The following is a 12,770-nucleotide window of genomic DNA, read 5'->3' as shown; positions in this document are numbered from 1 at the left end:
TAGGGGTGGATTTCGTTTTCTGTGTTCCTAGTTACAGGGTAATGAAATGGGAAAGGGATAAACGATTTTGTGAAACGAACTTACGCAAATTGAAATTTTTTAAAAAAAAGTGTAGGATATATTTTTGCAATTAGTTTTAAAAGACTATACTTATTTGAAAAAACTAATAAATTATCTTTAAAATATAAATTATAAATATTATATGCATTATTATTTTTAATTTAACTTTTAAATTTATTTATTTCTTACTTGTCTTTTAATTGGATCTTTATTCTTCGACAAAGTGAAGGGAACTATAAGCAAAAGCATGTCATTCTACGTGAAAAGCCTACCAGGATGTCCAGAAAGTTAATTTACACTAACAGCAAAATATATATAGTTTTAAAACCAACTTTTTTCGAGATAAATTAATCGCAAGTAAGGTTATATAGAGTTAATAAATCAAGTTATTTTCGCTTGACTGCAGTAAATTACAAAATAAGTGTTTAATAACGATATATTTTTATTATCACGTGACTTTGGTTAACTCATTATGTGTGAGTATTAAAGAATTAACACGTTTAAGCATCACACACTTTTTAGCCAATCAGCTGCCAGAAGTGTCGATGCTGCAAACGACAAATGAGCGTGTGCTCTTTCAATATTATTGTTGTTGTTGTTTTTTCTTGGCTTTATTTATTTGTTTTTATTATTAAACACAAATTCTAGGTTGTAAGAAAAATGTGTTTAGTAAAGCTAAATCTCTCCATAGAAGCTGGAACATTTAAAAATTCTTGTTGTAAATACCCTTCACTTCCTCCTTAACTTATTCACACATTGAAAAAATAAACCTCTACTATCTCTTTGATGCAGCCTAGGCTTTGACCAATGTTTTCTGTCCCATCATTTTTTAGTTTATCACAACAATTTTTTTATTAGAATCAATTTTGTAAACAAAAATATCACACAAGTGAATACACCAAATAGATACCTGATTTTCTGATGTCAGGCAAAGAAATAGTCAGAGGGAGAGGAAAAACCAGTAACACTCAACATCAAGCCATCTGGTATTAGGTACAAGAACTTACTAAATCACAAAAAATTATTTCTTCCACCCACTCAGGATCATAACTAAACTGCTTCACGCTTGTTGATGCCTAAATGGGAGAACAACAAGCTTGCAACAATAAGGTTTTTTTATATATTTATTGACACATTCATGAAGACTTAAACAGTGCAGATTAAGCTCTTCTGTTCTCAAAACTTAATGTGCATACTATTTTGAATACTATCAACATTTGCAGGCTTTTTCAGTAGAAGCATGTCATATCACATAGTCACATCTCACATGCACAGTAAATGATTGAGGCGTGCTATTGTTAGCACGTGAAAAACGACAAATTTCCTAAAAATACCAACAATATGACGCACCTTAAAACAAGTGTAGAAGACTTTTCTATTTTTATTTTTAGTGTATGTATGCCAACATCTTCTTGAAAAAACTTACATTTGCTATTTAGATCTCTCCCTTTCCTGTTGCTTAAATTAAAAATTTGTTAATTTAAAGGAGCTTTCTGGTTTCTTATGTAACCAGACCAGATTGATGTATGTATGGCATACAATGTTAATGTACAAACCTCCATCCCAGCATATTGAACAGCAACAAAAGGATCGGCCAGGTCGCGAATCTAAAAAATCAAAGAAGATATTCTTTTTTTTTAACCAGCCACTAAGGTTTAACACAGTGTTGCTTTTTTAAATAATTGCAGCACTAACGATTTAACAGTTACTCGGATAAGACGTTTCCTAGACCGTCTTTAGAAAGTAAATAGCTAAGCATTTGCTTCCCGAAGTTTACAATATCTAAGAAAAATCTTAGAACAACAATATTATATCATTATATATTATAAATATTAACAATAAAAAAATGTTTTATTTCTTTTTAAAAAAGAATTCATACCTTTGATTCACCTGTGAATTGTTTTCGAACATTTGCAAGTATTCCAGAATTCACTAAGAGATTACAGTTTTACAGAAAACAAAACCAAAAATAAGCCAAAAACAACAACAAAAACAACAACAACAAAAATAACAACAAAACCAAAAACAACAAAAATAACAACAAACAACAACAACAAAAATGACAACAAAAACAACAGCAACAACAACAACTACTACCACAATAAAAACTTAAAAAAAAACAGAATAAAATGTCAATATATTTTTCGTGTGTAGAGAACAAAACTTACTTTTTGGTAAGCCCTCTGCCTTATATATCCTGACACATAATCTCTGTCGAAGTCTTTCTGGTTTTACATTTTCCGGTAACAGGGGATTTCTAATAAAAAGAACAATTACCATATGATCTAACTTTTAACATTCAGTTACAAGAAAATGAAAATACTGTCTTAAAAATTGAAAAAAAAAAGTCATTAAAGAATTTCTTACTCGTCAACATCATCATCTCCATCCTTCAAACTTGGAGGTTCCTAAATTGCGATTCAATACAAAAATGAGTGAATAGTGCTTTTAATAATCTGCAGAGTGTAACAAAGAAGTCAAGATACAAACCTTGACAGGATCTCCCCGAGCTAGAACAGTTATGTCCAGTTTAAGATAGCCCTGTAAAAAATAAAATATGGTATGACATGCAACATCTTTAAAAAACATTGCATTTATGAGCTTTGCTATCACAATCTTGGTATAAGAGTGATGTTAAAAAAGTGGCACCGATGTGTATGACTTTTTTATCATTATTTTTTTAAATGTGTAAAAAGTTTAGGAAATGTACACGTTAAAAAATAAATGTGTGATGTGAAGGAAGATTGGTTGGTGTTGGATTCTGGCTTTTGTTAAGGTATAGTGATTAGAACTGCCATTGCCATGCTAATACATTATTCCAATCTAGCAAAATGCAAAAATCGTAAAAGTTTATCTTACCTTGATTCCAGCTCCACTTGCTCCTAACGTTTCGTCCGGATTCGTTAGACATGCATACTTGCGAATAAATCGATGATCAGGTTGGTAGTATATTGTACCTAAGTCGATCTGGAAATAAGGGGAAATAATAATCTATACATCCCCACAATAACAAGTTAAAGCATTAAATATATTTTGTGGTTGTTTCTAACCTTAAAAGTGCCAAGCAAGCTGCCTTTTGAGATGAGATTTCTTCCTGAATAGACCTAAAATAAATAAGCAGCAAGTTAAGTCAGAAGTAGTAAATGAGAAAGAAGATTGTTATTGTTTAGGAATGATAAAAAAAGTCAAGAAAATACACATTTCTTTGACCTTAAAATTTCATTCCGTTGCTTTTAAAAGTTAATTTCATTGTATAGGTCAAAATTTGCTGAATGTATATCTCGGCTCACGGACAGTAAAAAATAAATAGGGACCTTATGGAAGTGACGCTGATGAAGTATTTCACAAATTTGATGTGGTGATTTTTTACCTTGCTTTTCTGTGACTGTGCAAGAAAATTAAAATTTTTAAAATTTTCTAAAAAAACTCTAAAAAATTTTGTCCATTACAATAATATATAAATATTCTAAGCATTTCACATTTATTTGTTAGCAACTTAAAAACAAGCTACATCTCGCCACATTATCAACAAGATGTTTGTGTGTTTTTACAGAGTCAAAACTCCAGTTGTTTTTAGATTTATAGATTTTAAAGCATAAATATGTTCTCTATTAGCTCAAAAATGTTGCAAAGAAAAAAAAATGCATAACATGTGTGAATACAGGGTGGCAGCTGAGAAGACCAGGTGTTTAGACCAGATTACAAAAATCTTTATTATGTAAAAACCCAATCATATAATTTTTGAAACAGGTTTGGTGTATGCACAATCTCAGCTTTTTTGTTTCTGTTGATATTTACTTTTTTGTACACTTTTAATCCTCTTCGTAATATTGTTCTAGCCTTCTTTGTGACTTCCCTAAGCTCCCTAGTACATTTTAATTGCACAAAATATCGAGAAACACTAGTTTGAAATCTTAACAGTTTAACCCTATCTAATCTAACAAGATTTGTGTATCTAATCGACAAAGAAGCTTTAATTTTTAATATTTTTGCACTAATATATGTCTGTGACGGCAGATATGACACAGCTTATTAATAACACTTACCCGAAATTCAATGATTTCATCAAAAACAATGTCTTGTTGTCCAACGGTGTCAAACACGAAAAACTAGGATTGAAACACAACAACTTGTCTACTAAAGTCATGATAAAACTGAAAATTTTTTACCAGCAATGCGTAATAAATTAATTGAGTTAGTGAAGTTTATATAGAAGGAAAGTATGCATATAGAAACTGTTATAAATTGAGTTAGCATATACCAGAATTCATATCAGTTAAATAAAAAAATTTCCTGACTTCCCTTTTTGTTGTTGGACTTCATATACAACTATTTTAATGTTAACAGAATTTAAAGTTATATATAATCTTCGGGGTCTGGACCAAAAAATGAAAAAAATATATATCCTTATCTCATTTGTTATTATAGATTATTAAGAAATCTATAAAATAAAAAGGGCATTGGATTTAGAAAGCTTTTTGGGTTATTTATTCTCTCACTTATCCAAACCTTATAGTACTCCATTTTTTTACAAAAAATCTGACTTACTTCATCCCAAAATGGTATATTTGTCTGTTCTTTAGTTTGTGAACTTTTCTTTTCGCCAAAACAAATGATATCACACACAGGATCAAGTTGAGTGCCAGCTAGTTGTTTCCCTTCGATCAATCTGATTTGTACATTAAAATCTAACTCTTGGCGTTGTGGCTTCATTGTAACCCGCACTTTCGGATGTAAATTGCTAAATTTTACAGCATTACCTTCAGTTATGGCTAATGAAGCACGTACATAAACATAAGAACATTAATCCATCCATAGTATTACTAAAAATTGGGAGTATTACAAATCGACTTACAATTGTTCTTTCACTTTCTTTTTCTCTTTCTTTTCACTTAATTTTACTTTCTTTTCTTCCCCCTCAGCTGGAGTTTCATCTTTTCCTCCTAAAACTCCCATTTCCATCAGCGCAGCTCGCTTGCTACTTGTCATAGAGCCAAAGGAACCAAACTTTCTCTTTAAACTACTTGTGAGGCTAAATTTGGAACCTCTTCGTTTAGATCGGTTAGATTCTAATTCCCAATCCTCTAATACTCTCATTTTTTCTTCTACAGGGTGAAAAGATTCAAATGTTGTTTCTCGTGGGAATTCCTCTACAAACATGACCTCCAGAGATATTGTTGACTATGATTGAAAAAAATGCAAATATGCACCTATAACACTAGAAATTTTTACCAAAAGAATTTTGCTTAAAAAATTACATTTTGCTGATATATAAGAAAAAATTCACATGTACCAAAATATTTTTAGAAAAACAAAAAAAAAGTTTAAACCATGAAGTTTGGTACAGTGTTTCTGCTAAATAAGAAGCACTCTGACAGAAAAAATGAAAATATTTGAATCCAAAATAAATAGTGCTCTTACAGATGAAGTTATAGTACAAAACCAATACTTCTATGTTAGTTTCTACTTTAAACATATAACAACATAAAAATAGTACTTTCTATAAAAGATTATCTAAAAACACTATATTCTTGTGTTCCTTTTTTAAGCAAAAGTTATAAATCTGTATATGTATACATACATTTAAAACAGTGCTGTTGGTATCTACTAAGTTTTCAGTTATGCTGATCCATGGCTCATCTATGAGACGCTTTAGATACATTTGGTATTTGGCAATCACTCTGCAAAAAAAAAAAGAAATAATACAGATTAAACTTGGTATGAATATGACCAATAAAAAGGTTAGGTTTTCCAATAAAAAAATTAATGTTACTTTAAAACCTTTTTAATTGATTGATCTAAATTTTTTAGCTCATTTTTGCATCCAACAGCAAAATAATAAATTAAGTATTTTTTGAAAGTAAAAGAATTATCATCATGTTTACCAAAATGTTTATAAAACTAAAACTTATGAAAAAAACTTCAACGGTCTATGCCTATTATTTTGTGCCATTTTAATGCATTTATACAATGCAACATTACAGCCAGTATTCATTTTTTAACCTGGCTGCACCTGGTCTAGTAAGGCATACTTCAGCCCTCCAAAAAGAGAATAAAAAAGTTCTCAAACTATTTTTAACTCAAATCACCAAAACAAAAATAAAATGGTTTCGCGTATCCAAATTTAAATAAAAATATGTATCAGCAATTTTTTATTTGTTTACAATATAAGTAAGGTATTAGTGAAGTCCAACAATTGCATTTCCTGGAGATTAATTTTCTTGAATCCTTTGAAAATAAAAATTTTTATGATTTTTAGAAGAAGAATATTTATAAATCTGCCAGTATTTTTTTGCAATCTTAACTATCTTCACCTAAAGCTATTTCTTCATTATGGTATACAGGTTGACTATTACATTTACGAACTACAATAAAAAAAATTCTGAGAAAAACAACAGAAAAGAAAAATGAAAAAATTCTTTGGTTTTTCAAAAAAATTTGTGCAGAACGATTTTAACAAATATAAGCCAGTTCTAGTAATTTTGTGAAAATGTATTTTTGCAAATGAACCTTATCAGGAATTTTTGTGCTCACAAATTTTCACAAATATGGCTCAAATTCCCCAAATGTGTCAAGATTATTCAACCTATTTTATATTTTCCTTATTTAAATTTTTTGAAATAATCATATACAAAACTAAACACAGTTAAGTAATAGTTGGAATAATAAAAAGTAAATATATGTGGATTGACAAATAATTTTAAGCATATAAATACTTGCTTTTTTATAAGAATACCAAAATTCTAACAAGGCTGGTCAGCATTTCTATCTTTCTTTTTTTTTTTTTTTATAAACAATAGATCTATCGTTCTTAACATGAAGTCTCAGCCTCGTATTCTTACAAAAACATGTATATATACGTTACAGCACAGGGAATAAAAACAGGTGAAGAAATAAAACCAAACCTGCTTCTTAGAATGCGATTATAATTCATTATCTGTATTTCAACAAAATCGCTTGGCTTAAGAGAGCCCGTAACTTTCCAGTCAAATTCCTAAAGAGTTTCAATCATAAATTAATTTCAACGACAATAATTTTGGATTATTTTGGGCTAATTTTATTTCACAGTTGTTTGCAAATTTTAACCTTTTGAGCGTTTTTATTGTGTGATTGTTTATTAGTGTAAGAACTATTTCGAGAGACAAAGATTGAAATTATTTGTTTAATGAGGTCCCATATTGAAAAGAAGTGCTGAGAATTCGTACAGACATAGGAAAAATGAACATCTATTATACTAATTATCTGTTTGCATATCTTTGGCTTTTGCAAAGTAAGTATCATTTTTATCCAACAAATAAGTTTTTTCTAATGCTAATACTAGAGTTTAACATCTATACAAAAAATACAATTAGTTAAATTACTACAGTGCACTTTATAACTTATCAAAAACCTTTTATCCCAATATTTTCCAGTAGGTTTATTATTTTGTGCTAACAAGAGGACAAGAAATGCACAAAATACAAATGCAGGAAATTTGTGTGACAGGCATAATATAAAGAACAGTGAATACATAGTTTTTCTACTGGCTGATAAAATACTGCAGATTTTTCCACAAATTCAAAACCAGAATTTATGAAAGGTCAAAGCAAAAAATATATATGTACATATACTAGTCCGGGTTCGTCATTGTTTATTAACTGCATTTTGTTTGTCTCGCTAGTGCGGTTACCATTTTATGTGACAGACAGAAAGACAGACAGATGTACATACCTCATCCCACTCTGCATCATAACAAAACTCATAGACATCTGTAGTATATGATTTATCTAAACAAAAACAAAATTCAATAAAAAAAAATCCCTAAAAAAATGAACAAAAAAAAACAGAAAAATCACAATGTGTGTCACCTTTTAAGGATACATAGAAACACTATTAGAACATATGAAGCTTGAATAAATAGTCAGAATAGAGATATAAAAAGAAAGTGGTGTCAAAATTGCAAAGCTTAGTAAGTAAACAAAAATTGAATTTAAGAATTGACACTGTTCATTCTCTTTCTGTTTTTATGGATTTTAATAAATTTCTCTAGGTGTGAAATCTTTGTGTTAAAATAAGTGTGGTAGAAAAAATATATACATTTAGCTCAGAAAGCTATAAAAGGAAAGTTTTGGTGTGATGTGAATGTTTTGATCTACCTATCCATACGGGGCACAAAATATAAACCACAGACTGTGAATAATCAAGTCTAACGAAACTAATAACCTTATTCTAAAATTCAAAAAATCTGTTATTAAAAAGAGGTCAAAATAGAGCCCCAACTATTTACTCCCACAGATCCCAACACATCAGAATTTTGTAAACAACTGAACTTTTTCCAAGTTGTTGATGATCAACAATGTAATTAGTTAGCTTAACCCAATTGACTGATTTTGAAAGTTAAAAATTTGAGTTGGGGAGTCTGTAAAGTAGTTAGAAATACAAACCAAACAAATGCTTATATCCGCACTCCCACACACTGCCTGGAATTGTTTCTTCTGCCACACACGGATCTTACAACATGTATTTTCTTTTTGCATTTGTTTTAGCATCCCGTTATTCCATTTCACAATTAGAACAAATTGGGTTAGTGATTTATATTAATCTAATTGTTAGCCCATGGAAATTCCACAGGAGTTTTTGTCCATCACAAAGTAAACACAACAATATCCCATTTGCTATTTGTAGCTTTAAAACTTTGTATATGGTAAGCATGAAAAGGTTTTGGCCAATGAACAGACAATGACTATTACTATGAAGATGTGGTTAGCCCCACTAATCCTAAGGCATCCTGTCAACTGTTCTAAGGAGGGATTAAAAAGGCATTCGTTGCTCCTAATTGAGCTACAGAAGCCTGTTTTTTAATCAATACCCAGATAGACAATGGGAGTAAACCTCAAACCTCTCATGAACATGAGTCAAACACTCTACTGAGAAGCTTCCAATCAACAAACTGAGCTACCACTCCCCTATTTGTACTTCCTACTTTGCTTCGAAGCTTACACTATATTTTCATGCTGTACAAAATAAATATTCTGTGCAATACAAGCAAAACTATGGGATGAAAATTAACAAAAGTTAAACTTATAAAGGAAATTATTTACAGTCAGGGCTCACAATAAAAATTAATACTTTCTAGCTATCTTAGTTAGTTCAGCTAGTGCTAGCATAGTCATAAGAAACTGACTATGGTGTTAGCAATCTAGCTACTATCATGAACAAAGCACATTTTAATGTGGGTCACTTACCTACAAATTTAATCTGAACTCCCTATTTTATTATACAGTTAAAATGTGTGATACAGCTAGCTTAATAGCTACCAGCTCGCATTTTGTAACACTGAAAATTGAGAAATGGTATCTTTCACTTTCCATCTTCCGCTGGGGGTACTATTGACTTCTCTCGACCTTTTCCAAGAATTCGTAAAGAAACAATAACATTTTTGGCTGTTGTTACTTTACGGACCCGCGACTCCGAAAGAGAGCATTATAACATTCGGAACAAAAAACTATTGTAGTAATAGAGAACCTCCTAGTGAAAACCGGCCTAAATGTATCTTCATGATAGTGCTGGAACTATATTAAAACAGTTTGAAAATATACTTCTTGGGTTTTGGAGGAAGGAGGAATATACTCTACTCAGAAGACAACGTTGGAAAAAATTGCAGTTTAAAAAATCAGCAGTTTGGTATGAAAGATGATACAAAATGTATATTATTAAATCCCTTAGTAATGGTCGCAGCACTTTAAAAGGAGCAATGTCTTTGCTCTGTATGCTATCTCTCCCATCCATCTTACTTCTGGTTGCTACGGGCATATTAGACTTAACCAACCTTCCCTACCTCGAAAAATAAGTTTGGCAATTCGATCATATCTTCCTCTTAAACCAATCACTTCTACCAATCTTACTGCAAACGTTGACATTTCGATGAGCTATAAAACTTCCATTTTATTTCTATTCTATTGGAATAACATATTTTTAATTTAAAAATTCGAAAGAAACTTTCTTCGTCTATAACTCTGATTTTGTTCTTCTTTTGGTGTGTTTATTTTAGGTAACTCAGCGTCTTCTTCCTGAAATTGAAACTTTGTCAGAAATGAACATCGGAAATGAACAGTTCTTCTTCGCGGTGTATCTCCTTTTCTTTAACTAGTTGTTAATAAATAGCTTATTCAGTTGATTCTGAATCTGCAATGGAGGTTCAATGCTTAAAAACCGCACGCAATAAATAATATATTTAGCATTAAATAACATAAAAATATTTCTATGTATTTATAAAATTCTCAAAGGTTTAAAATATTAATTGTTTTAAATCGAGAAGGTTATATTGGTTGTATTTCTACAATCTCTATTAGATAATATTAATACATCGCGGCCGTTCAGGGAGTAGTGTCTTATCGCTAAAAAAGTCGGTAAAATATTTGTAACTACTAATTTTTTTTGCGGCTTTTTTTACAAATCAACAATAGTTGGTACAAAAATTTAATTTTTGTGAAGTGACCTTCTTAATGCGGCTTTTTTTAACCGATATGTGACTTTCTTACCGATTTATATCGTGCGGAATTTGTGTAATCAAACAAGAAACGTGTTTAACAAGAAAATGGCAGCTTTACAGTGCAACTTAGAAAGTAACGAACTATGTAAGCGGATCGGATTATTTCAAAGTTTTCTGTAAATGATACAAATACTGGTCCGTCCATGATAAACAATACACCTTTCCCGAATTTCGTGAAATTCGTGAAAAAAAATTATGACGTCATCCAAAATTTTATAATGGTTCTATGCTTTTCAAATAAGGATATTCAGATAGAATATCAAATTATCATGACAAAACTGCAGTATTTAGATTTGAAGAAAAAATTTTAAAAGAGGTAATTCTTCGAAAGCTCGGTTATGTGAAGGTTTTGACCGTAACTTTCAGCTCGCAATTGAGGCTCTTAAAGAACAGACGTTTTTACGAAATTAGGTAATTTGTTTTATCTTTTCATAGGGAACTTAGGGATAATAAACATTTTTAGTAACGACCCCTTTAATTGACTTTGGCATCTATATTCAAATGCCTGTATACGTCTGTCCGTCTCGCAAAATGGTAGCTTAGCCACGCAAGTAGCGAGACGCACGCAATGCGGTATAAAAAGGACGGGTGATCCCGTGGATTTTTCCTCAAGCTAACTCCGTAGTTGGTAATAGTTGGTAACCTAAAAAAGAACGAAACATTTTGGGAAGACGAATTAGAATGTTCTCCATATGTTTTGGGCATCATAAAAAACGGTTATCGTTTACCATTTAAAACAAAGTCGTCAAATTTTTTTGCTAAAAACAACGCTTCTAGTTTGAGACACAAAAATTTTATCGAGGACAGTATTGAGGACCTTCTTTTGCAAGGTTGTATCGAGGAAGACGAAACTATGCCATACTGCTGCAACCCGCTTACTGTAGCCGAAGGAAAAAAGTAAGGCTTGTTTTAGACTTAAGACAAGTGAATAATATCATTGAATTTCAAAATTTAAACACGAAGACCTTAAATTGGGGCACAGCATTTAGAGAAGGATTTTTATTTTTCAACCTTCGATCTCAAAAGCGGTTATCACCACATAACCATACAAGAACAGGATAGGACATTTCTTGGTTTTTCATGGACATACGGCAATGGGTTGACAAAATTTTACCACTTTCTGGTTCTGCCATTCGGGCTGGCTAGCGCTTGTTATGTATTCACAAAAGTTTTGAAACCTTTGATTAAAAAATGGAGAAAAAGCGGTATCAAAATCACATTGTATTTAGACCACGGTATTTTATGCGCACGATCATATTCTTTAACAAAATTTCAAGTCAGTCTTGTTCAAAACGATCTACATAATTCAGGATTTATAGTTTATTTAAAAAAGTCACATTTGGAACCAGCGCAAATTGGAACTTGGCTAGGATTTAATATCGACACAACAATAATGGAGTTTTCCGAACCAAAACAGAAAATTATAAAACTTTTACATCTCTTTTACATCTAAACCCAATAACTGTGAAGTTAAGCTTTCTATTGGTGGCCAAAAGGTTTTATTCTAGTGAAACTATAAAAAATCTTGGTGTACTGCTTGATTCTAACTTAGGATGGAAGTCCCAGATTAATTCAGTTGCAACAAAACTGAAAAAGGTTAATGGAATCATTGCAAAAATAAGGCATTATGTGCCGATGGATGTTCTTTTGTCAATTTATAATGCTCTTTTCCACTCAAATCTAAGTTATTGCCCCCAAGTCTGGGGTTAGTCCATAAGTTTACAACTGAACCGAATCACTGTCCTTCAAAATTGTGCTTTACGTCTTTTGCCAACCATAGAACAAATGCGAACCAATATTTCAAAGATTTAGGCATCCTTAAATTCACAGATACTGTGAAACTGCAAAATGTATTATTTATTTATAATTTATTTCACAACAATCTACCTGTTCCTCTGATTGGTACCTTTTCAATTGACTTCTCTCACTCTCATAATACCACGAGTAACAGTCTAGGCCTTATAAAATCGCGTGCTGTTCGTACTTCTGCTGTTGGTTTGAAATCCATTAGGCATCAAAGTGTCCTATCATGGTCTAGTTGTCGAAATGCCTTACCTGAAATAGACTTTTAGATCTCCCCTTGCACGGACTTAAATCTCTAATAAAGCATACATTGTTGTCTAATTATGTTTTATTTGTCTATACCTAAAATTACTATTGTTCACAATCACTTTCACAC

At 31.1% G+C, this 12,770-nt stretch overlaps 2 protein-coding genes across 4 annotated transcripts in view; one reads left to right on the top strand and one right to left on the bottom strand.

Annotated features, from left to right (window-relative positions):
- The window catches only part of LOC130647359 (otoferlin-like), a 32,095-nt gene extending 21,970 nt beyond the window's left edge, over positions 1 to 10,125 (bottom strand). For 2 of the 3 annotated variants that reach the window (XM_057453189.1, XM_057453188.1), the window contains exons 1-16: positions 9,878 to 10,125; positions 7,771 to 7,826; positions 6,966 to 7,054; positions 5,642 to 5,741; positions 4,916 to 5,241; positions 4,609 to 4,801; positions 4,107 to 4,169; positions 3,111 to 3,164; positions 2,920 to 3,027; positions 2,551 to 2,601; positions 2,428 to 2,468; positions 2,229 to 2,317; positions 1,940 to 1,992; positions 1,617 to 1,667; positions 1,068 to 1,136; positions 250 to 293 (exon numbers count right to left, since the gene is read on the bottom strand). In XM_057453189.1, coding sequence (XP_057309172.1) covers positions 250 to 293; positions 1,068 to 1,136; positions 1,617 to 1,667; positions 1,940 to 1,992; positions 2,229 to 2,317; positions 2,428 to 2,468; positions 2,551 to 2,601; positions 2,920 to 3,027; positions 3,111 to 3,164; positions 4,107 to 4,169; positions 4,609 to 4,801; positions 4,916 to 5,241; positions 5,642 to 5,741; positions 6,966 to 7,054; positions 7,771 to 7,826; positions 9,878 to 9,959 — 1,469 coding nt within the window. In that variant the 5' untranslated portion in view covers positions 9,960 to 10,125. Of the gene's footprint in view, positions 1 to 249; positions 294 to 1,067; positions 1,137 to 1,616; positions 1,668 to 1,939; positions 1,993 to 2,228; positions 2,318 to 2,427; positions 2,469 to 2,550; positions 2,602 to 2,919; positions 3,028 to 3,110; positions 3,165 to 4,106; positions 4,170 to 4,608; positions 4,802 to 4,915; positions 5,242 to 5,641; positions 5,742 to 6,965; positions 7,055 to 7,770; positions 7,827 to 9,284; positions 9,441 to 9,877 lie in introns of those variants that run through there. The other variant, XM_057453190.1, reaches the window with a different exon arrangement.
- Positions 10,126 to 10,636: 511 nt separating this feature from the next.
- On the top strand, positions 10,637 to 12,044 carry LOC130648141 (uncharacterized). The gene is made up of 4 exons (XM_057454173.1): positions 10,637 to 10,676; positions 11,055 to 11,104; positions 11,217 to 11,488; positions 11,618 to 12,044. Exons 1-4 carry the CDS (start codon positions 10,637 to 10,639, stop codon positions 12,042 to 12,044), a joined length of 789 nt encoding a protein of 262 aa, XP_057310156.1.
- Positions 12,045 to 12,770: the final 726 nt, after the last annotated feature.

The sequence above is a fragment of the Hydractinia symbiolongicarpus genome, chromosome 6 (genome assembly GCF_029227915.1).
Source record: "Hydractinia symbiolongicarpus strain clone_291-10 chromosome 6, HSymV2.1, whole genome shotgun sequence".
NCBI classification, from domain to species: Eukaryota; Metazoa; Cnidaria; class Hydrozoa; order Anthoathecata; family Hydractiniidae; genus Hydractinia; species Hydractinia symbiolongicarpus.
The sequence above is the reverse complement of the archived record's forward strand: the minus strand, read 5'-3'. Positions and strand labels throughout refer to the sequence as shown.

Coding starts and splice junctions, on each gene's coding strand:
- LOC130648141 (XM_057454173.1), top strand. CDS start 10,637: ATGGCAGCTTTACAGTGCAACTTAGAAAGTAACGAACTAT. Junction 10,677..11,054: donor CTTAGAAAGTAACGAACTAT/GTAAGCGGATCG, acceptor AAACATTTTTAG/TAACGACCCCTTTAATTGAC. Junction 11,489..11,617: donor ACTGTAGCCGAAGGAAAAAA/GTAAGGCTTGTT, acceptor CGATCTCAAAAG/CGGTTATCACCACATAACCA.